At 32.7% G+C, this 25,772-nt stretch overlaps 1 protein-coding gene across 1 annotated transcript in view; it reads right to left on the reverse strand.

Annotated features, from left to right (window-relative positions):
* Nucleotides 1-1,270: 1,270 nt before the first annotated feature.
* LOC114336524 (gamma-tubulin complex component 3 homolog) overlaps nucleotides 1,271-25,772 on the reverse strand; it is a 35,419-nt gene continuing 10,917 nt past the window's right edge. The window contains exons 6-12 of the mRNA XM_050655023.1: nucleotides 22,518-22,706; nucleotides 22,144-22,456; nucleotides 18,886-19,078; nucleotides 16,366-16,703; nucleotides 14,714-14,934; nucleotides 10,264-10,485; nucleotides 1,271-6,789 (exon numbers count right to left, since the gene is read on the reverse strand). Of these exons, the coding sequence (XP_050510980.1) occupies nucleotides 6,658-6,789; nucleotides 10,264-10,485; nucleotides 14,714-14,934; nucleotides 16,366-16,703; nucleotides 18,886-19,078; nucleotides 22,144-22,456; nucleotides 22,518-22,706 (1,608 nt within the window). The 3' untranslated portion in view covers nucleotides 1,271-6,657. The remainder of the gene's footprint in view (nucleotides 6,790-10,263; nucleotides 10,486-14,713; nucleotides 14,935-16,365; nucleotides 16,704-18,885; nucleotides 19,079-22,143; nucleotides 22,457-22,517; nucleotides 22,707-25,772) is intronic.

A 25,772-nucleotide genomic window follows, 5' to 3' on the forward strand; every position in this document is an offset into this window, starting at 1 on the left:
AACAATATATTAGATGAAGATTGGTAGAACTTTTGTTGGTAATCAAATTAAGTATGTAAATCAAAGCATTACATACCTACTAGATAAATAAATCTACGCCAAAAAATCATAATTTAAAAATAAAAATCGAACCTAATTTGGGATTTCTCTCTAAAATCCGCATTCTTGAGAAAATAAATGTATGTATTTCAACCTAATCCAAATGTATAATTACAATATGATTATAATAAAAACTAGGTACTTACCAAATTAGAATGAGTTTTCCTTTTCCAAAATAGTCCAAAAGTCCAAAAATATAGGTATATGAAAACTATTTAAAAAGGCAGTATAACTATTAACTAACTTTTGTTTGTTGTTTCTTTTCACACAAATTTTAAAACGCAACAACCATAAATAATCTAACTACAGCTGTGCCACAGCCACCATATTGAATAATTTTTGACATGTCATTTGAACATCCAATCAGAACAAAGTTATAATGCGCATGCGCCCGGTCGCTAGGTTTTCCCATATAAAAATTTACCCTCTATCGCCGGTAAAGAAGTATAACTTCAAAAATAAAATGTAAAAACTCAGAACTGGAAATAAATAAAACTTACGAATATCTGGGAAATATAATTACTAAAAATGGAAAGAATCTCCTGCGCACTATCTGTCAGCAGTACGGTATCGTCTGCATATCTAATATTGTTTACAAGTTGGCAATTTGCTGTAATACGATCTTTTGATTCGTCCGAGGCATCTTTAAAGATGTTTTCAGAGTATATGCTAAATAGTGCTGTTGACAGCATTGTCGACAGCAACCCTGTCGAACTCCTTTTCCGCTTATCTATCACACGTACTATTTCCGCGACTATAATGTGACACTTCCGTTTACAATTTTTTAACCGGAAGTTATATAAAAGCCGGAAGTATATATTTGTTCTCGTCTTGCTAAGGGGCATCTAATAATATACTTCTTGAACTATTTCGGCGACTTTAAAACAGTACTTCAGGTTGCAACTTTAAATCCGGAAATCCTAGGTCAAATTTCTTATCTTTAATACCATCTCTGGATTATCAGCTTTCATTCGACACCTCATTTGTCATTCTATGTTACTAATAATGGAGCAGTGGTGCTTACGGACGGACAGACAGACGTGGAAAATCTCACATTTTAATGGTGTAAAATGGGTGAAAACAATATTATAAATGTAATGAATTATGATTTAAATAGCGCAACACTGAAAGGTATTGATGGGTTTATTGAACAAACAAGTAAAAAATAAAATTTAGTAAAAACCTTTATTTATACCTGATAATTTTTTAATTTGTTCCTATATGGCAATTTAGTAAATAATACGGCACTAACATTAAAAATTAACGACTAATAACAAAATTAACAGTCTTATTTAGATGTAACAAAACAATCTTATTCTTAACATGTATATAAAAACATTTGAGATATTTAAGAAGAACTTTTTAAAACAATCATTCGGGTGAAAAGTTTTTTTTTTACAAATATTACTATACAAAGAATCTGCACCATTCCTAAATCTACCGTACAAATAATATTTTCCTAAACCAGTCTGATCTAATTATTTTAATATACTACATATATATATCGCTTTTTGACACACAAATATTTAAAAAAAAATAGTAGATTCTTTTGTAAGACGTATATTTATAAAATCCCTAAAAAGGGCTACATCAAAAAACAGAACTTTTTCGGAATACTAATTCCATTAACCTGTTATACTTATTTAAGGTTAGGTAAATTATGGTAGTTTAACACCGATGGTGAATTTTGTATTCCGAAAACGTTCTGTTCTGTGATGTAACCCTTTGTAAGTGATTTTATAAAGATACCTTTTAGAAAGGAATCTACTATTTTTTGTGATTTATCGTATACAGCCAGCTAGAGAAATTTATTTTCCTCTTGGATTATACAAATATTTATTCCAGAGTACCTCAAAAGGCAAATATATGGAGATTGAAATTCTGTTATAGTCCAAGTAATGAAGCTGAAAATAGGACAACACCTCGCAATTTTTACAGAATGGATAGAATTACTTGAAAATTTGAGAATAAGTAGTGGATAGTCCAAGTATCAAACTCTATATGATGCCGAAAGGCGCTTTTACCATGGGGGTGGTTGCCACCCCATCTCGGGGTGGAAATTTCATATTATATTTTGACCACAAAAGTTGGTAAAAACATTCATTCTAAGCAAAAAACGTTTAATACATTTTTTTGACAAAATTAATAGTTTCCGATTTATTCGCTATCGAAAGTGTTAGTTTTATATCGAAAAAATCAATGTTTTTATTATTCAGTTTTCTGCTAATAACTCAAAAAGTTTTCGTTTTATCAAAACAACTTTGCTTAACAAAAATGTACCTTTTGAAAAAATAAGCAAAACCGTGTTTTCTAATTTTCTTTAAGACCAATAGTAATCGAGCTACACTTTATTATATGTTAGCTCTTCTTCGTCAAATGCTAAATATTGTAGTTTCAAAGTCAAAAGACGGGAAAACTATGCATTTTTTGAGGATAATTTGTTCAAACTAATTTAAAGTATTTAAAAATATCTATCTCCAGAAATAAAAAAGATGTAGTTCAAAAATTAAGTGACTTATAATGAACAGAATGTCAGTCCCTATTTTTTTCAGGGAAAAAGTGATCCGACACAACCCCCTAATCACCACCCTAATTTAAATTAGTCATTGACCTTATTTGGTCTTCTTTATTTATGTATTATTAACAGGTTCTAGAAGTTTGACCAGCTTAGAATGATTAGTTTTTAAAAAAATGAAATTAAAAGCGAATAACGAATTTTTGTAGTTTGGTAAAAAATGCCCTTTTCTTCAGAATAAAAAGATTAGCATCAGAGCTACGAAAAAATGTTTAAATATGAAATTGTAGCTTATTTAATTCCCAAGAAGTTGATTTGCAAAAATTTTTTTAATGCAAAAAGTAAGTGAGCTATTGACAATTAAAACTTGTAATAACATGCAAAAAACCACCTTTACCAACCCTTTCAAAGTCACTTATTTTTGCGACTGAGGATTTTAAAAGGATTTAATAATAATAGCCTTATAGATCTTGTAAAAACCTACAAAATTCTTTTTTATCAAACTTTCTAAGATAAAAAATAAAAAAGTTATGGCTAAAAAATCAATATATTAAAAAAAAGGAGAAATGAAATTGGAAGCATAATAATGTAAGTTAGCGGTGTTTTTAGTCATTAGCCTTATTCATTCTTCTTTATTTATGTATTATTAATAAATTCTAGAAGTTTGACTGGCTTAAAATGATTAGTTTTTAAAAAACTGGAGTTAAAAGCGAATAACGATTTTTTGTAGTTTGGTAAAAATGCCATTTTCTTCAGAATAGAAAGATTAGCATCAGAGATACGAAAAAATGTTTAAATATGAAATTGTAGGTTATTTAATTCCCAAGAACATGGTTTGAAAAAATTTTTTCTACGGCAAAAATTGAGTTAATCGTAAATGAGTATACTATCGAAAAACATTGATTTTTTCGATATAAAACTAAAACTTTCGATAGCGAATAAATTGAAAACTGTTAATTTTATCAAAAAAGGTATAAAACATTTTTTACTTAGAATTAATGTTTTTATCAACTTTTGCGGTCAAAATATAATAAAAAATGTCCACCCTCCGAGATGGGGTGGCAACCACCCCCATGGTAAAAGCACCTTGCGCCATCATATAGATTTTGATCCTTGGACTATCCACTACTTATTCTCAAATTTTCAAGCAAATCTATCCATTCTGTAAAAATTTCGAGGTGAAAATCTTCTGTTCCTGTACTATTAATAGTTTGACAATAAATAGATACTACTGGAATTTCAAAACAATAGAGGAAATTCCAATTTTTGTACTACAAAACAATTTTCATCGATTTTTGTACTACTAATTTTATATCCTACAAAATGGTATCACCTTGTTTGTGACAATGGTTCCTATTCGCTCCATGCATGACCATGGTGGGGATACACGAAACTATACCAGCGTCTGTAACGGCGAAATATGAAAATTTTAAGGAATTTTGTAATGTTAGTGTCATTGTTTGTATAACAAATTTTATCAAAAATGGTCAATAAATACAGGGTGCGCCAAACCTCTGGTTTTCTTCGATTACGGCTATACTATGAGATATACAAAAAAATGTTTATAATAATACTGATGTGTATCAAAGACGTCTATAATTTAAAATTATTTTCGATTATACAGGGTGAGTCAGAACGACGGTATGAACCAAAGTTGTATTTTTGAAGTTATTCTTCTTTAGGCGCGATTGAGAGTAAAATGTTTCATAAACCTGCGCGCATGCGCACACACACAGTATGTAGTTCGTTTCTAATCTTTCAAGATAGTATCTGTATCAGCGCAAATAAGTCATTAAAATAATATATTAGTGTTTTTAGTAAATGTATTATTTATTATAATTTTTGTGTCTTTGAATTTCTCTTCTTCTGTAGTAAGATAATAAAATATGTAAGTATAACATTTTTATCACGATACCACTCGATCTATTTGTCACCGTGTTGTGTAATTATATCCGAAACTTACGCGCCAATTACAGGAGACTCGGTGGTCTAGTTGTTGAGCTTTCGGTCAGAAATCGAAAGGTCCCGGGTTCCAATCCTGGACGATTCATTTTTTTTATTTTTGGTTGTTCTAATAAAAAATTTTTGAAAGTGGTAGATAAGAAAGTTAGTTTAATATTTAAATGGAATACAAATAACCTGTTAAGTATATTTACTTCGTTAAAATTATATACAGTAGGAAAAATGAAAGAATACCCATGAACGAACATATGAAACACGCTGTATTTTCCTGTCACCGTGTCACACAAAAAATTGGCCAGCGCAAGTACATGTAATAATTATTATTACATGTACTTGCGCTGCGCAATTTTCTTTGTGACACGATGACAGGAAAATACAGCGTGTTTTATATGTTCGTTCATGGGTATTCTTTCATTTTTCCGACTGTAATAGAAGAATAACTTCATACGTGCGTACAAAGTACACACACATTCTTTTTTAAATGAAACACCCTATATATTAAATCATTTTTGAATATATTTTTTTAAAATATCATCAAAAATTTGTATAAATTACGTAAATAATTATAAATAATTAAAAGTTTAACTGATCTTACTAGTAAATACAATATAACTAACAATTAATTTGGTACCGGAAAGTTTCTGTGGCAGAAAACTTACTAGGGTAGATTTGAAATTTGGTTGTTTATTTAATTTAGTAACTAGTTTATGCATTCATTAGTACGATAAAATATTTTCTGTAAAATAATTTAAAGTTATTAAATTCAATTGAACTGTACTAGCATATGATTTATTTTAATCTTTAATTACGTTTTTATTTTCATATTTGATATTTTAGTGTATGTTTCTAAAACCAGATTATAATAATTTTTTTTTTGCAAAAAAATTTTTTAATAAAAAATCCGCAAAAACCTAAAGTCTATAGTTTTTTTAAACTATCTACAAAACAAAACATGCTAGGTACATACAACCTTATACCAAAAGAAAGATTGTAATATTTACTACAAAATGCAATACTAATATACAAGGTGTCCCATTTAAAAAAAATAAGAACATTTTGTATTTGCAAATAGTGATTACACTGTATATTTTATGGCTATAAGTAAAAGATATTAAATTATTTAAAAATTACCTATATTATAAAAACTTATTACTTAAATTTTTATTACCTTGGAAACATAATCCACAGCACTATCATATTGCCATTTTTATCAATAAAAATGTAAATATTTCGACAATTTTTAACTTTATATAGCATATAAGTTAACTGTATAACACCTTATACAAATTTTTGATATTTTTAAAAAATATATTAAAAAGATTTAATATATTGGGTGTTCCATTTAAAAAAATAAAACTTTGGTTCATACCGTCGTTCTGACTCACCCTGTATAATCGAAAATAATTTTAAATTGAGACGTCTTTAATACACATCAGTTTTGTTATAAACATTTTTTTGTATATCTCATAGTTTAGCCGTAATCAAAGAAAACCAAAGGTTTGGCGCACCCTGTATTACATAATAACGTCAAATATATCATACATATGTGTATCATATGCTTAATGTCAAATTGTATGCTCCAAAAATGTCAACCGACTACGCTAGGTGTCGCGTCAGTCATACACGGAGCGAATATTAGCAGAATTTACAATTTTTATTTAAGCACCATACATCACTTAGGTCTATGCTTTCACAATTAATCCAAAACAGTCTCTAATTGATGGAATATACTATTGAAGGTGCAGATTTTAACAAACCCTCTTCACTTTTCACCCGACACAACATCAAACTTGCTTACGTTTCTTTTTTCGATTGTCCAACAAAGAAGTAAGACTACCATATTTACTTGTCATGTCGTTTTCATTTGTATCGTTAATGCTTCGAGACGCAAAGCTATCAATAAAATTACAATTGTTAGGAAGAATATGTACATCATCGGGAGAAGCGTTGGAACCACTGGAAGTGCTCGAGTTACTGCGATTAGTATCGAAGGCTTCACGAGAAGCATTGGAACATATACTAATATCACCTTGGTATGGCTCTAATTTGCAGGTTACAGTCATAGCTCCATGATGTTCAGGTCATGCAACCTTGTAAAAGTTGTTGAAACTCAATCTGACGCTTAATAATCGTAAATTCATGTTGGTGCTTTTTGACAGCAGTTCCAAAAAGTTTTTAACTATAATATCGTACGTTTGTGATGAATGTTTAACCTAAAAAATAAAATTGTTAATATAATGAACAAATAATATAATGAAAGACAGTTTTACAGTTAATTTCGATACAGAGACCACCATTCGATTATGCACATTTCAATATTTTAAGAAATAAAATTGAGGAAAAAGATCTTCTGTGTAAGAGGTATATTTACTTGAAAACCCCTAAAGGGCCACATTAAAAAACAGAACGTTTTCGCTCTAAAGAGAGCATCATCAGTGTTCTAAGCCTAAAATAAGTATAACCATAATTAGTGAAGACAAGAGTAAAAAATTTAAAGGTTGACCAAGATAAAAAATTAGGTTATACTCACAAGCTCTATATGCTAAGCCAACAAAAATACATGGGTTAAAACCCTTAAAATTCCGACTAAAAGCCTTACATTGGCGTGTTATATATTAAACCCTGGCGATGGGTGAAATTTAAGAAAGATATACCTCAAGCATCATATGACTATACCACGAGCATGTGGGTGATTGAGTTGATTTCTCTGTCTTCACAAAGAGAAAGGTGAAAGCCAACTGTTCACAGGTGACAGGTGTGAAATCGTTTCTGACTAATGACAGTACGAGACAGACAGTGTAACATGAAGTTTTGCGAACTGATATGTAGTTAGGTACACTAGCCACTAGTTATAAAAATTATAATGACAGTACGAGACAGACAGTGTAACATGAAGTTTTGTGAACTGATATGTAGTTAGGTACACTAGCCACTAGTTATAAAAATTATTATTTGTGGTAAAATTCAATAATAACAACAAACATCATGTGCTGGGATTACAAGTATTCCCTATTAAGCTAACAAGAATAATATACGGAGTGAAAACAACGTTATTTACTCCGTAAAGTTTCACACCGTAAGTTTCACTCCGTATATTATTCTTGTTAGCTTAATAGGGAATACTTGTAATCCCAGCACATGATGTTTGTTGTTATTATTGAATTTTACCACAAATAATAATTTTTATAACTAGTGGCTAGTGTACCTAACTACATATCAGTTCACAAAACTTCATGTTCCACTGTCTGTCTCGTACTGTCATTAGTCAGAAACGATTTCACACCTGTCACCTGGAATCAGCTGGCCTTCACCTTTCTCTTTGTGAAGACAGAGAAATCAACTCAACCACCCACATGCTCGTGGTATAGTCATATGATGCTTTGAGGTATATCTTTCTTAAATTTCACCCATCGCCAGGGTTTAATATATAACACGCCAATGAAAGGCTTTTAGTCGGCATTTTAAGGGTTTTAACCCATGTATTTTTGGTGGCTTAGCATGTAGAGCTTGTGAGTATAACCTAATTTTTTATCTTGGTCAACCTTTAAATTTTTTACTCTTGCCTTCACTAATTATTATGGTTATACTTATTTTAGGCTTAGAACACTGATGATGCTCTCTTTAGAGCGAAAACGTTCTGTTTTTTAATGTGGCCCTTTATTGGGGTTTTCAAATAAATATACCTCTTACACAGAAGATTTTTTCTTCAATTTTTGTAATTAATGGTATGCAGCCAGCTACAGATAATTTTTCCTTATGGATTTTAAGAAATAGAATAGAAATAAGAAGCTTCATCGTGGTTTCAGTTTCAGGAAGATCGACTATTGATAAAATATTTATTTTTAGACAAATGCTTGAAAGTATTAAGAGTATAATCAAAACGTGCATCAGATCCTTATAGATTTAAAACAGGCTTATGAATCAATTAATCGTCCAACACCATGGAAGGCAATGGTCCAGCTGGGCGTACCCAAGAAAGTAGCTGCGGTAACTTAAATGTGTGTAAGTAACTCCTTTGTACCAGATATAGGGGGAGGATAGCAAATGCTTTCTGCGTAAGTTCTGGGCTGAGACAGGAAGATCCGTTGTTCCCATCATTGTTTAACCTGGCATTAGAATATGTCATGCGAAAAATTTGTCCGAAAATCAAACCAGACATAGATACTCGGGGAGCAAAAAATCGTACTCGCCTTTGCCGATGATATAGATGCAGTAGCACAATAAACATTAGAAGTTAAGAGCAAACAGTAGCGATCAACAGGTAGCAGTAAACGCGTTCCAAGATTGCGGCTGTAATTTTGTCGAGATATTTGGCACACATATTCGTAATATAATAAAGAATAGCGGTACAGAGCCCAATTTCAGAAATATGTTAGTATGTGGAAATTACTCTATAACTGAGCGGCCGTGGGTAACGGCATAAACGCTGGCCTCATACGCCAGTAGACGTGGGTTCGATCCCTGCCAAAGACAAACCATTTTCATTTCCAATAATGACACGAGCCGTCTCACCGTGCCTCGGAGAGTACGTTAAGCCGTCGGTCCCCCTGGGCTAGTGTACATCGACACTAGTTACTTGAAACATGGTTAAAGATGTAATTGGCGCTGGAACTATCCGAAAGGATCTCCCCGGCAAAAATGCCATACGATATTATTATACTCTATAACTAAATAAAATATTGAAAAAAGGAGCCTGTGCCGCCATTAAGAAAGGATTTTTTTATAACAAGAAATCGAACGTCACTGACTTGGCAACATTTCGCGCCTATGTGTATAAAAATTATTGTTTTTGATAGTATAAACGTCACTGTCAGTGTTGAATTACCGACATACTGTTGCCTCACCTTTGAAAGTTCGCAGAACTTTCGCAATCTTGGACCGCGTTTTGTTGATCGCTCTCTAGCTTCTTAAGGATATTTGTCGAGCTTTGAAGAAGCTGTATTAAATGTCGGCCTAGAAATAAATGAAGACAAAACAACATACATGGTCGCTTCAAAACAAGAACTACGGAAAATAGTATTTAAATATCTAGGAGAAAAAATCATCAATGACAACAAAATAAACGAAAAGTTGACACGCGAATAATGGCGAGAAACAATCTTTCTTTGTAATGCAGCATCTAATGAAGTCAAAACTTCTCTCACGAGGTACAAAAATCCAGATATATAAGACCGGCAGTCGCGTATGGAAGCGAAACATGGACGCTAACAAAAAGAGAAGTAAATAAATTATTGATGGTGTGGGAACGTAAAATTCTTCGAGTGATATATGGCCCTTGAAAAAAACAGCGTGACAAACGAATGGAGACGTAGACACAATAACGAGTGAGAGTCTCTCTTCAGAAATGAAAATATAGTCCGATATATAAAGGCCAATACACTCAGATGGGCAGGGCATGTGATACGCAGTAACGACAATCGCCTTATAAACAATGTGTTCTGGGAAAGGCCATATGGAACAAGATCTGTAGGACGGTCTAGAAAAAGGTGGAAAAATGCAGTCAAAGAAGATCTGGAGAAAATGGTAGTGAGACAATGGGAAATAATGGCACAAGACCAACAAACATGGAAGGCAATAGTAAACGCGGCAAAGGCTCACGAAGAGTTGTAACGTCATTGATCATGAGGATGATCAATAACACAAAAAACAAAAAATATTACAAGATTAAAAGAAGAACATAAACTTACTTTAACTTTTGTTGTGTGCAAAAATTGATGAAACGTGGCTCTTTGTGCCTTATGAGCAGCATCAGCTTCCTTATCTGTACCGAATCCTTCTTCACTATTTATTCTGCTGCGATACTTAGTATACGCCGAATATGCATCCGCACAGGCCTGATAGAGAGCTTCTTGATGACCTTCCAAATTCATTACAAAATTGTAAATTGAGATCAAATGTGCAAAAAGTTGCTAAAATAAAATAGGAATAATTAGAGAAATGAATTATATTTATGTTTGTGTGAAGGCCGTATTATATTTTTTGTGCTTCCATTGATTCTTATTATTTGTTTAAGATGATCAATCTGTATACCGAAAATGGTTTATGTGAACTAAAAGTCAAACAATTAGACATGCAAGTCATAGATTTAATGACATCACAACCAACCGGTACAAACTTGACGAAAAATAAATTCAACAAATTGTTCCTTATATATTAGGTTTTTCGATACCGTTAAGTTTAGCAGGAAAGCGCTGTTGCCAAATAAAAAACATATATTATGTATTTAGAGATAGTGCAAACAGTCCTGACCATGGAGCTGCGCGAAGGCGGAGTCAAAATGTCAAAATTCACGGAAAGGCAGAAAGGTTCTATTGTACTGTCATCGCCAGTTAACTTGGCGAGACGCACAAACCCAAAATTGCAGAGTGGCTTAGGGGATGGTCATCAGTCTCTTTGACGTTGTGCGTATTCTGTCGCCAAGTTAACTGGCGATTGCAGTAGATACAGTGCGTTTCGCATGGAAGTGGGGACTAAACCAAATTTCGTCTACTGCGCCGTGGTCAGGAGTGTTTGCACTATCTCCACCACAGAAGCTACCGGCTACACTGTTTATCTTTGTCTTTAAGAGGGTGAAACATATATATCTAAAATATAATAATTATTGTCAAAGTCATGTTGTCATATTATAGATTATACAGGGTAGTGAGAAAGTATGGAAACACGGTAATTTCTCGAAAACTGCTTAAACGATTGTTATAAATTTTAGTGGGTAAGGGTATTCTAATAAGGCCGATATTATAGTGGGAATTACATCGTTGTCAAATCTTCCGTTTTTCCGGAAATCTAATGAACTTTCTTATTTTAAATGGAACACCCTGTATATTTTTTGCGTTTTGTAGTCATTAAGAAATACTGATTATTTTTCATGTTATGTCCCCTATACCTAAATGCCATAATTTCGGAGTTATTGCTCCATTTATTAAAAAAAAAAGAATGTGTGTGTACTTTGTACGCACGTAAGAAGTTATACTTCTATTATATGATTTCTTAAAAATAAATATACTTTAAACAATTTGTTTTAATTTTTTTTAAACACCAAACTAATTTTGTGCTTAAACCGCTTTCAAAAAAATAAAAAAAGTATAGGATTGCTCCGGATTCGAACTCAAGACCTCTCGATCTCTAGCCGAATGCTATACCAAATACGCTACGAGGACTGTGTCTGTATCGGTTCGGACGTACCTAATGACAATTCACGGTAACAGACAAAAGGTGAAGTATAATAAATATTCAATAAAATGTTTTAATAATACTCGTCTTACTCCTGAGGAAGAGAAATCCAAAGACACAAACATTATAATAAACATATTTACTAAAAACACTAATTAGTCGAGGCATTGAAGCACAAAAAAAGGCCTGTCGATTTTTGGCGCAGTAAGACGGATTTTAATGCAGTTTGGTGCGTTGGATTCGTGATAATGTCACGAAATTTTGTGAACTAATATAATGAATAAGAAATCTGATATTGCATTTGTGCATAAGAAAAATGCATTTCAAAAGTGCATTTTGAAATAGGCAATTATTATAAATTTGCAACTCGGTAAATAGTTGGGCAACATCCCGATTAATTATTTTAATTATTTTTAATCATTTTTTAAGTCCATATAATAGTCCAAGATGTCAATAACCATTAATAATTAACAAAAAAAATTTCCTTATGGGGAATCGAACCAAGTACTAACACGTCCGTAACTAGATACACATGCCGCTAGCCTACGCAGACACTTGCTAGACACAGGCGATATTAGGTAGAAAAAAACAAATAGGTAAGTAAAAATTATAAAGAACATTATTACTACATACTTAAATGTATTATAAAATTAATATATTCCTAAATTTTAGAAGAACCATTCGTAAATAGGTACATGTATATAAAACATTCGTAAACACAAAAGCATGTAGGTACCTGCACATAATAATTGCCTATTTCAAAATGCACTTTTGAAATGTATTTTTCTTATGCACAAATGCAATTTTAGATTTCTTATTCATTACATTACCTAGTTCACAAAATTTCCTGACAATCTCACGAATCCAACGCACCAATCCGCATTAAAATCCGTCTTACTGCAAAAAAATCGACACTTCAATCCTTCAATGCCTCGACTAAATATATTCTTTTCACACCTTTTCTTGCACTGATATATTTATACATAACTTGAAAGATTTAGCAACTAAACGCCATACTGTCTGTGTGCGCATGCGCGCAGTATTATGAAATTTTACTCTCAATCGCGGCTAAAGAAGTACAGCTTCAAAAATTTTAACAAATTATACAAATTTATTTTTTTGGACCGGGTAGATATTATTTTAGGTTCTTTGGGCCATTGGGAACAAAAAAGGTCTTTTGTAATTTTCCTCAAAAGTTAATCGTTTCCGAGTTATAAACATATTAAAACTGAAAAAAAATCTAAAAATGACGATTTTCTGGGTTCAAAAACATACGTAAAAAATATTATTTTTGAAACTATGAAGTACCTAAATTTAAGTTCAAGCCTTATTTTATCAGATGCCGATAAGTGATTTGGTCTTATTTCATTCTAAAACATTATTTTTTAGTTGTTAATGCAGCCCGATAGCCCGTCCTCGCATGTGAGCTTTATTAACAATAAAAAACAATGTTTTAGAATAAAATATGCCAAAAATTCTTACAGAGATCTGATAGAAAAAGGTTTGAGCTTGAATTTAGGTACTTCGTAATTTTAAAAATGAATTTTGAACCTTGAAAATCGTCATTTTTCGATTTTTTTAAATTGTTTATAACTCAGAAACGATTAACTTTTGAGGAACATTTCAAAAGCCATTTTTTGTTCCCAATGATCCAAAGAACCTAAAATAATGTCTACCTAGGCCGAAAAAAATTATTTTTATAAAGTTAAATTTTTTTTTAATAAATGTAGCAATAACTCCGAAATTATGGCAGTTAGGTATAGGGAACATAACATGAAAAATAATCAGTATTTCTTAAGGACTTCAAAACGCAAAAAATATACAGGATGTTCTATTTAAAATAAGAAAGTTCATTAGATTTCCAGAAAAACGGAAGATTTGACAACAATGTAATTACCACTATAATATCGGCCGAATTATGACACCTCCACTTACCAAAATTTATAAAAATCGTTCGAGCGGTTTCCGAGAAATCATCGTGTTTATATACTTTCTCGCTACCCTGTAGAAGATTATGTAAAATTCTTGTTTATTTTGTTCTTCTTATTTTATGGCATTTGGGAGCTATGCCCATTTAGCCAGCAACATTTATTAAAATTAACGCCTAACTAAACCTAGCATACAACAAGCCTATTACGAATCTAATCGACCACTCGAGGATATGGAAGGGAAATTGAAGTAGGTTAAAAAAAACAAACTGTCGTTAAAATATAAACTAAATAAATAAAGTATGATTTGAAAACAATAATTTGACATTATATTATTTAACCTCCAATATTATGACAGACGTCAGTTACCATTTACCATCTCATCAAATATAACAATGACGTCAGATATACTCGTCACTACTTCTAGCCAATGAAATGTTCGTTGTAATAAGAATGACATTTCAAGAAAATCTGAATATTCCCTATTCGCGGTGTGCAAGTACTTGGAAAGGGAAACGAGAAACGACCGTGCGCGAGTCGCGGAGAAATATTGCAACTATCTTAAATAATTCATATTGTCAATTGAAATTGTCAAATTGACGTATATTTCATACCTTCTGTCATTGACGCAGAAAAATTATATATTGCTCCACAATATTGATATGATATGCAATTATTATATAAAGGTAAATTTGATTAATTGTATTTTGCTTGCAGTACTGCATTTTAATAACTGATTTTATTTATTACATACAATTGTTTACGTTTGCTAAACATAACCTGCATCTTATTTTTTCTTCTTATTATTTTTTTGGACTATGGTCTTGACAATTATCCAGAAACCAGGACTAAAATAATTGGCCAATATAATTAAAAGTGCGAATAAAAGTACAGAGCGTAGAAATAGAGGTCGCTTTGCCGAACTTGCACGGTCCCAATATATTTTTTCAAATTTAAAAAATGACAACAAGGAGAAAATTGCGTGTAAGTCTTATTGTTTGATTTAGACGTTAAATACTTACATGAATAAAGTACTTACCCTGGAACTTTCATCCAAAAGTACTCCTCTTTGCACCGAACTGAGAAATCCTGAATGTGCAATTATGATGTCATCCAAACTTTCAGCTTTATTTACTTGATTTTGCATTTCCGCCCAAGAACATTCTAGTACTTCAAAAAGGAAATAATATTGTGTCTGGTGAAGAAAATGGATCATCTTGCTTGTTAAAACGTGAATGATATGCATTACTGGTTTTAGTTCTGAAAATAACGTAAATATAAAAAATTCGAACCATTGTTTGGAACTCCAAAATTATTTACTATCGCATTAGAAGATGTGTTCAAGAAGTTAAATTGGGAACAACGCGGAATTAAAATTAATGGCAGATTTTTAAGTCATCTAAGATTTGCCGATGACGTAGTACTCATGAGCAACACTACAGAGGAACTATTCTACATGCTAAAGGAGCTTTAGCATATAGAAGAATCTTATATGCATCTTTTCATGAGCATTTTTCAGTGCGTCACACATGATAGAAAAAAAGGTAAGTCCGTGATAATATACATTTTAGTGACATGACATTTTTTCAAATCAATTGTGTTTATTGCATTTATAAAATGGTATTTTCTTTGATTTGTATAGTCTTATAAATTGTACAGATTATATCCGTAGATATATTATATAATTGGTAAAAAATTTATTTTTCGATTATAGCGCAATCTATTGACAATTAGAATAAATGTTATAAATGTCACCGACGAAATGTAATCACCGACGTGCGTTTTTTTCTGTCACATGCAATTTAATGCGTTAGAAAGACATCGAAAAACTGTGACGCACTAAAAGATCGTCATGAGAAAAAGCATATGAATGAATTTTATATTCACCATTGGCGTGCATACGGGTCATATTACCCGTATGCACGCCAATGGTGAATATAAAATTCTTAATTGTATGCCAGAAAATGCGCAATAACTACCTCTTAAAACCTACCAAATTTCATTTGCATATCTCAACCGGTTTTAGAGCAATAAATAAATCGTCAGTTTGTAAGAAAAAATTCAACATCCCGTATCTCATAAACGAAGTATTTGCGGACATATGTAAAGCAAACTGTCATTATTTTTTATGCAGGATCACCCCTTGAAGTTTGTCGCACTTATTTAGAAACACCCTGTATTGATGAAGAACGTTGCTAGTTGTTAAAGTACCTAACTTTTTTATTATCCAACATAAGCGAAGGAATCAAAAAGCAAAATGTTTAGATGGCCTAAGGTTACAGTTGAGCTTTAATGTCAATATTTTATATACGCTAGAATATTCCACAGGGTGTTCCAAACTTTGAGGAAAAAACACACTATCATTGTTACACCCGGTATACAATGACACTTATCTGTTTAGCAACAATATTATGACATCGATATTCTTGAAGAATAAAGCTATAGCATATTAAAAAAAAATCACGAAAATCGAACAACAGGTTTAGGAAATATGAGACATTAAAAATGTCCCATTTTTAAGGTGATGCGATACTTTCTTGGCGAAGTGTATCTGGGAGAAAACAGAAACTGATTAAGACATACATCAGGACAATGCATACATTATTTGTGTCGGAGTAATTTCTGAATCTCAGAAATTAATTCAATAAAAAAACTATCAATCAAAAACTCTCACGTCTTATGAAAACTAACCTTTTATCCGTCTAAAAAGCTTCGCCATACAGATCTGTTGCCTCCTCATATTCGATAAAGCATATTCTGTCCTCTTTGCTTTCCATAAAGCTCCAAAAAGACTCTGGTACGTCGGCATAGTGTGTTGAAATATGGTTCCTGTCGGCCCGTCTACAATATACATAAGACTAAAAACATCCCATCCAGTGTCTCCAGAAGAATGGCTCATAAAACTAACATTAAGACGTTTAAGAGTATCCTCGTCTTCGTACTGTGCATTTGTTACTCTAATGGCTGATTCTAGTATGGCAGATAGGGTGTGTCCATAAATATTTTCGGCGGGCTTGTTCAGTTCTGGTCTAAAAATATAAAAATATGTACAGATAAGGAAAATTTTATGGTGAGTATTACAAAATTAACAAGATATTAACAGAGATACTAACATTTTATTTCCACTTATTAGACAGAGATCAAAATCAGATATCCTAGCCTCCCGATTTAAACCCGAATGTTTCCGATCGAATTATCACTGCTTATAACATCCTGCGTTGCCAGGTGTACGATAATTATCGTTTTAAGGTCTGCGCCCATTTTAGACGGAGAGGCAGCGCCGAAAAATCTCTCTGAATTTACTAAAGCTAGTTTTTTCACAGTTGATTACTGTGAGTGTGTAGAGAAACATACTGCGGTCGGTCAAGCGAAACGTAGAACAGGGGTTACTGAGAGGGTATCAAAGTTGCTTTCCTACGAAGGTAATTAAATCCATTTACTAAGGCTGAAAATCAGTACACACATTCTAAATTGAATATAAATAAAAGTTATTATAGTCGGTCAGCTGTATGACGGGACAGAGCCGGTCGGTCGGCCTCAATGAATGTACAGGGTTATTCACTATATTTTGACCCCCTTGTAAACTGCTTTATTTACAGAATTAGAAAAAAATGTAAAATACCAAAGTTATTCGATTTTTTAATTATGATTTTTTGACATATATATCGTACCAGTGACGTCATCCATCTGGGCGTGATGACGTAATCGATTATTTTTTTAAATGAGAATAGGGGTCGTGTGCTAGCTCATTTGAAAGATTATATTAAGCAATTATTAATTAAACAATTTAATTAAAAAAAATTTTTTGAACACCCTGTATAAACAATCATGTTAATGTTTATATTACTGAATAGCGAATTGAATAACCTTTCAAATGAGCTAGCACACGACCCCTATTCTCATTTAAAAAAATAGTCGATCACGTCATCACGCCCAGATGGATGACGTCACTAGTACGGTATGTATGTCAAAAAATCTTAATTGAAAAATTGAATAAGTTTTGTATATTCATTTTTTCTAATTCTGTAAATAAAGCAGTTTAGAGGGGGTCAAAATATAGTGAATAACCCTGTACATTCATTGGGGCGACCGCCCGGCTCTGTCCCGTCATACAGCTGACCGACTATAATAACTTTTATTTATATTTAATTTAGAATGTGTGTACTGATTTTCAGCCTTAGTAAATGGATTTAATTACCTTCGTAGGAAAGCAACTTTGATACCCTCTCAGTAACCCCTGTTCTACGTTTCGCTTGACCGACCGCAGTATGTTTCTCTACACAATCACAGTAATCAACTGTTAAATAATCTGTCTTGGGCTCTATTCATACGTTCTCTATTCATACGCCTTAAAACTTCTTCATTTCTAACGTGGTATGTCCGTGAAATTTTCAGCATACGACGAAATACCCACATCTTATACCCACATCGTCGTAACTTGCTGACTATTAACGTCCAAGCTTCCGTGCCGTGTAATAGTACACCATATACATAACACTTTATTCCAGCTTGTATGGAAATCAAAATTATTTTGCAGATCCATACAGCATACAGGATGTACAAGATACTTTTAATAATAGACAATACCTACACATAACGTACTTATATGGATGGCCTCAGTGCAAAAGGTAATAAGTCAAATTTCCTGGTTTTGAGGAAACGAAAAAAACGGTTCTTGGGTTCTTTTCGAATAATTTTTTCATTTTTTTAGAAAACGATACAAAATAGTGGTTATTATTGAACTTTAAAAAATTTTATAGTTGGACTTTTAATTTAATTAAATTTCTTGACTTGTTACAAAATGCACAATATTTTCCTTACTTGTTACCATTGACACAGACTTACTCAGGTACTATTTCTTTTTTTCAGCAACTCCAAGACACAAAAATATTAAATTTATTATAAAATGACTTTATGTACTTTTCCTGATTGGAAACAAGTCAACCAGGCAGTGATTATGGTGATAAATTCAAATACTGCCCTGAAGGTAACAAGTCCACTTATTTCCTTTTGGAGAAATGAAATTTTTCATATTTAACTTGTTACATTCTACATGTAAAAAAACGTAGCCTTTCAGTGGTAGTGGACTTGTTTCTTTTTGCACAGAGTTAGACATTGGTAAACCAATGAATATCACATAATAAAAAAATCCGAAAAATGACTTGTTACCTTTTGCACTGAGGCCGTCCATATATCGTGGGTCATACTTACGCTAAAAGTTCTAGAAGATGTCTTATAAAATCACCCTGTCCTAGTAGCAGATATCTTCGAAGAGACTGTAAATGTTCGTATAACTTATATTTATTCTTAAGCAAATCTAACACCCTCACAGAGGTTTCTTTGTAAACATTTTCAAGTGTGGCGTGAAATTCTATACTTTGTTCTGGTGCAAAGAGAGCTTCGGCTGAAAAATAAATGTACTATCATTTTTTTTGTGTGGTATATGAGTGAGGTTAGGTGAGGTTAGGTGAGGTTAGGTGAAAAATTGTGATCAACTTGTGGAGACACGCTTCAATTACTATTTTACTGTTTTTTTTTTAATTGCTAATTTTAAATATTAACTCTCCTTTCTAAACGAAATAATATGGGTCGTTTAAAATTCACATGTGTTTCGCTCCTAATATACAAAACCAGAATGTATAAAATTAATGGCTTTTGCATGGGAAACACAAATTCCATAATAGATTACGGTACCAGATTAGCCACCCTCTTTATGTCAACTTCTGAAAAACCACAGAAATGTTTTCAGTTTGGAAACGCCAGATCTAATAAATTGTAGCCTGTCTGGCCATATGGTAGAACCACATAATGACAGATTAGTGTTTGTGGTCTAGTTCAGTCGATACACAGCATCCAGCCGGTTCACACAACCCAGCAGGCGTCGGTCGGTCATAAACCCTCGACTGGGCAAAAGAATAACAAACCGTTACGAGATATAAACAAAGCACGCCTTTTGTATCAAAAATAAATAAACATATTATTGACAGTCGTTTGCGTTTTATTAATATTATTTTATTTATGTGTTTCCGTGAACACCACGGAACAAACTGGGTAGCCTATGGAAATATCTGGAGGAGGCCTATGTTCAACAATGGACAAATCAGGGCTGATTGATGATGGCGATGATAAATAAATGAACTCAATTTACATCTAGTAAATTTGAGTACAAAAACTCGGAGGCTTTATGAAAAATAATAAAGCCTCCAGTTCGGATAATCTCCCTGCCGAACTTTTCAAAAACGGCGGCGACACCCTCTTGAAATACATGCATAAACTGATAACTGCAATCTGGCAATAAAAAAACATCAACAAACTGGAAGTTGGGTGTACTGTGTCCTCTACACAAAAAGGAAGACATGATGGTGTGTGATAATTATAGAGGCATCACTCTACTCAACATGGCATATAAAGTGTTGTCCAACGTATTGTACAAAAGACTCCCCCCATACGCCGAACATAGTGGGAGGATATCATTGCGGTTTTCGTCCTAATAAATCAACAACAGACCAGATATTTACAGTGAGGCAGATCCTTGAAAAAACCCTAGAGTTCGGCGTCGACACCCACCACATATTCGTGGACTTCAAAGCCGCATACGACTCAGTTCATCGATGTAAACTTCTACTTGCTATGGTAGAATTTCAAATACCGCTTCATTTTGTCCTGTACAGGATTTATATTAGCATCAAAAGAAATCAGAGTAATCCATCTCGATTTAATTTTTAAAGGTCTTACACAAACATTATCTAAAAGTATTGGTTATAGTAAATAAATGGGTGACATTGATTTCGCAACGTAGGCCACTCGGTTCGAGAACACCCAAGTCAGCGATTTTGATATTATGAATATTTCACGGTCGCAACGGTGTCGTCAATCATAACAAAACAATAACGAGTTTATTTTATAGAGACAGAGAAAGTAAAGCAGAGATCATTCATTATTCATCATTCATTATTTAGACATCAATGTAGTTAGAATATAGACTCTGTCCATCAACTCATTACTGGCGTATTTAATGATTAAATAAACATAGTGTGACTATTTAGTGTATTCCTGATATCCAACCCCTAGCAGAGGGACGTTCATCCCCTTACAGAACCTAGTCTATTATAGTCCAATGAACTGAGCTTACACTCACAGGGACAGAGAGCATCGTGAAAATCCAAAACGATTTCTCAAAACCCTTCCATTGCAAAAATGGACTAAGACGAGTCTCTTAATAATTCGAGAAAGTGAAGAAGTGAAGTGAAGAAATTCGTGTCTCTTAAGAATTCGTGAAAAAATAATTCGAGAGTCCCAGATCAACAGAAATGGTACTATCTTTAACAAATCAGTACAAATTGTCGGATACGCAGATGACATAGACATCATACGTAGGTCCACAGAATCTCTGACTAAAGCATTTCGGTTGTTAAGAGCATCTGCACAGAGAATGGGACAAAATATAAATATTTACAAGGAAAAAGTTTTCCTGTAGTTGGCTGTCTGTATACCATGTAATACAAAAAATAGTAAAATCCTTTATAAAAGGTATATTTAAAATCCCTAAAAAGGGCTACATCACAATCACATAACTAGTTTTCGACTGGTTTACCAGTCATCATCAGTGCTTACCTAAAATGAATTTAACCTGGTAAAATAATGCAAAGATTTTGAAATGTTGACTACGGTTAAGAAAAGTTGTAGGTTATACTCACGTGAAGTTTACATGCTAACCACCAAGATATAATTTACAAAAATATTAGGGTCAAAGCTCTGTAAAAGTAATCCGTTAATCGATGTTTCCTTAACGGATTACTTTTACAGGGCTTTGACCCTAATATTTTTGTAAATTATATCTTGGTGGTTAGCATGTAAACTTCACGTGAGTATAACCTACAACTTTTCTTAACCGTAGTCAAAATTTCAAAATCTTTGCATTATTTTACCAGGTTATATTCATTTTAGGTAAGCACTGATGATGACTGGTAAACCAGTCGAAAACTAGTTATGTGATTGTGATGTAGCCCTTTTTAGGGATTTTAAATATACCTTTTATAAAGGATTTCACTATTTTTTAAAATATAAATGTTCAAAAGACCAAATATGTGTGTTGCACTAGGTCAAGCAACCCGACACCTACAAGGATAATAATTGACTACCTAGAACTGGAAGGTGTCGACATCTTCATATACTCAGGCTCGCTGCTAACTACTAAAGATAACAATGTCAGTGAAGAAACTAAAAGAAGAATAGTAAACGCCAATAATGTTACTATGGCTTAAGAAGACAGAGGGCCTCAAAAATACCTAGAAAAATTAAATTGACTCTCTACAAAACACTAATAAGACCAGTGCTAACATATGGTTCAGAAACTTGGTCACTTTGAGTTACAATAGCTTACAATATAACATTATAACAATATAACATTGAGCTCACAATATAACATTTATATAAATTTTTTCAGTAAACACATTTGAGTAAATTTACCTGTGCTATTTTTAAATAATTTTTGTAGAGATTCTCTTCCCGGCAATTGGCCACCATCTTTACATATCTGTCTCAAAAAATTTATACTTTTTCCAGCAGCTAGAATCTTCTTGGCTTGACTCATAGTTATAAACGACGGTACCATCGACTGCCGTACATTGTATTTATCGTGCCATAACCTTTCTGCGGTTTTGATCGTTTTAGCTTCTATGAAAAATTCATTATAGGGATCGTTGATTTCCCCGTCAAGCAACCATCGCGACAACATGACGTATAATGGTTTGCAAACTGATTTTAAAACTGTTTCGGAAACCTACAAAAATAATTAGCATAGATTTCAGAATTCCTTAATCATGAGCAAAACAGCAGCTTACCTCCCTGGCGCATTTTGAACCATGTTGAAGGAAACCATGGATAGCTGTTATAAGAGCACCACCTTTCTTATCGCTACATTGTTCTGATATGTAGGCCAACCATTCAAACTTTGTACGCGAATCGTACATTACGTACAAAGCTCTTTTTAGAGTCATTTCAGAGTTTTCGCAAGATGCTTGTTTGCTTATCTGTGAAAAAATGAACAAATTGTAAAAAAATCGCACTACTTATTCGATTCAATAACGATATTAACGATATTCAAAACTATATTTTTGAGTATGCTCAATAGATACCATATTTGACAAAGTTTTGGGACCAACTTCATAGTAATGTTACGATACCTGTCTATTAATGAGACCCCGAATAAACAAAGCTCGTCTCAGTACCTTTGGAACCAATTTTAACGCTCACTGAGGTCGCGAAATGTCTACCGATAGATGATACGTTTTCGTATATGGAGTTCCGCCGAAGTATACATCAAATGAAGCTTCTCGATTCAAAGCCAGCATCCGTATAAAAAGGGAATTTGAATGAAACGGACTCATTGATTATTTTGATAGTGAAGTGAGCGCTTTAGAATGTCTTAAATAAATTGTAAATAATATTTGTAGATATAAATTATGTTTTAGTATAAATAAGTGAAAGTAGTAAATTAAATAAAAACTAATAAATTGTTTAAATTAAAATAATAAATAAAGTAAAAACGTAACAAGTGGTGTCAGAAGTGGAATCTTTGCAAATAAATTGTTTGAACATGGCTTCGATCTACGATTTGAAGGTTACTGACTTGCGAAAGAAGTTGGAAGACTGAGAATTTAATTACGTTGGAAAAAAGGCTGGCTTCTTTCGTTGTTGCAAGTTTCTTCCCATGTGGCCAGTTTCTGGTGATATCACGTGTAGCGGTTACGCTACTAATTAAATTTAAAAAAAATTGAATTAAAATTGCATTAATAATATCCCTCAAGAAATTCCTTGTGATACGCCCGCGATCAATTCACAAAAGACATTTCTCTACACACGCGTGAAAACCTCGTTGGATTGGAGCGGAATTGATTTCTCGATTCGAACCTTAGTTGGTCAAACTCTAGAAATCAAACATTAGCCACTACCATTGCAAAACCACTAAATCAAAAAGTAAATATATCTTGGGACTTCTCCACATAGAAGAATAATACAGCCGGTGTGCTGCTATTTTTCCAGTAAGTAATATATATTTCTCATTTCTTCGTTATAAAATCCAATTCATCATTGTAGTTAGGTATTTCGCTAGGGATTAATTTTGATTAAGAAACAATATAAATTGTAAAGTATAGCATAATATCCTTTATTCATTTGCAAAGAACAGAAGGTCATTTTTTTTCTATTGTCAAACGTTAATTCCGATTTATTTCATGTCTTATTATTAGGTTTTTTCTTTAATTTTTTTGAGGTGATCTATAAAAAAATTTTAACAGATATCAGCCAGCCTTCTGTCATTCGCATCTACGACGCAAGTCCTTGTCATGTCTGCATTGAAAGTAGCTTCAGAAATTTTGACATGACATATACCTAACCTAATGTTTAATGTTTTTGTTTTGGCCTGGTCAATCTGTACTGCTACATTTATTGAAATACATAATAACTGAAATTTAATCAAATTTAAATTTTAGATTCCGTCACTTAAATACGTACTCACTTAAATACTTACGTATTTAATTACATATGTACCAGATATATTAGAATCTCTGTTATGGTTTACCCATAGAGTTTGCTGTTTTTGTTGGAGAGAAGCATTACCTGATATTACTGTAACCAGGATTATTAGCCAGGACTTACTATCACAGCAGGCAACCCGTTTTACCGTGCCAAGAGGACATTCCTATGGACTTCAAACTTTTACTTTTAAATAGGGGCTGTGAAAGATAAGTTTGTTTACTTTTCATTACATATTTTGGTTAATACATATTTGCTTACACTGTACACTTCTTCATATGCATATGATCAAGTAAGATACATATTTTCTTGATAGATAGGGTTTTTGGGTCTTTGTTTTGTTCAATATAAGTAGTAGTTTTTTTTTTCAAATAAATAAAATCAGGTCTTGGTAAATAATCATTATAAATAATTGCACCTTAAAATTTGATAGGGAATAGGGTTGTTAAAATTTATGTCGAGGTTTTTAAAAATAGGGAATATGTTTAATATGGTTTTTTTAATAGGATATAAAGAGTCACTGACCAACTCATTTATATAATTATTATTTTTGCTAGGTGAGATACTTATTTTTGGCAACCATAGATGTTCTTTTCGTGTATCTCATTCTAGTCGAGTTCATTTAGGTAATATTACTAACTTTTAGTTGTAAGACCCTTTTGCTATTCTAACGGACTTTTATTTTGGATTTTGATATTAATACCTTTGCTTCCCACAGTGGTAGTAGTTATTTGCTTGTTAAGTGGCTATTAGGTCCTGTTTGATTTTTGCACCACCCACTGCCACTGTTATTCAGTTGTTGCTTTTTATGTATATTAATTGTTTATATAGGTATTACATATTTATTGTCAATATATTTGTTATTATTAATGTTGATTTTTATCTTAGTCTCTATTATCAGTATAAAATAGCAAGACAAGGTAAGTTCAGTATTTTGTATTTCAGGTCATTGTATCAACTGTCATTTATTTCCTGTCGTTCGTTACTTCAAAAATCTCGAACTTTTCAAATTCTTGGTCCAGAAAGCCGAGCTGTCTGTTCGAGTTGGCACCCGTCTTCTTCTTCTTTCCTTGTCGTCCTTCATACCATTCTATCTCCAGTATTCTTATCTAGTTGCCTTAAATTTTTGTATTGACAGGTCTCATTTTCTCCCTTGTTTCTATTATTTCATTATCCCATATATCTGTTTTATATTTCAAAGCCCATATTTAGAATGTTGAAGCTAGCCCGAATACTAACTTGAGATTTAGTGTCTCTCTGCCCATTTGATTTGTTCTTCTGAGCTAAGCCACTCTTCTTAGTATCTTAAATTACTTCTCTTCCGGGTTTTCCCCTATTTCGTCAGTTCTTCCTCTTCAAAATCTCAATACCCAGAGTATTGAGGTTTCACACGTCTCTGAAAGCAAAGGTTGCAAGGAAATTGTTTCTTTGGAAAGCAAAGTTTCATCAACATCTCATCGGAAGTCTCTAAGATCACTGATTTCTAATTTCGACGAAAAGATATATAGTCATTAAAAAACTAAGTTGCTGCTTTCGAAGAAAGGATGAAAGGGACTGAAAAG

The sequence above is a fragment of the Diabrotica virgifera genome, chromosome 6 (assembly GCF_917563875.1).
Source record: "Diabrotica virgifera virgifera chromosome 6, PGI_DIABVI_V3a".
NCBI classification, from domain to species: Eukaryota; Metazoa; Arthropoda; class Insecta; order Coleoptera; family Chrysomelidae; genus Diabrotica; species Diabrotica virgifera.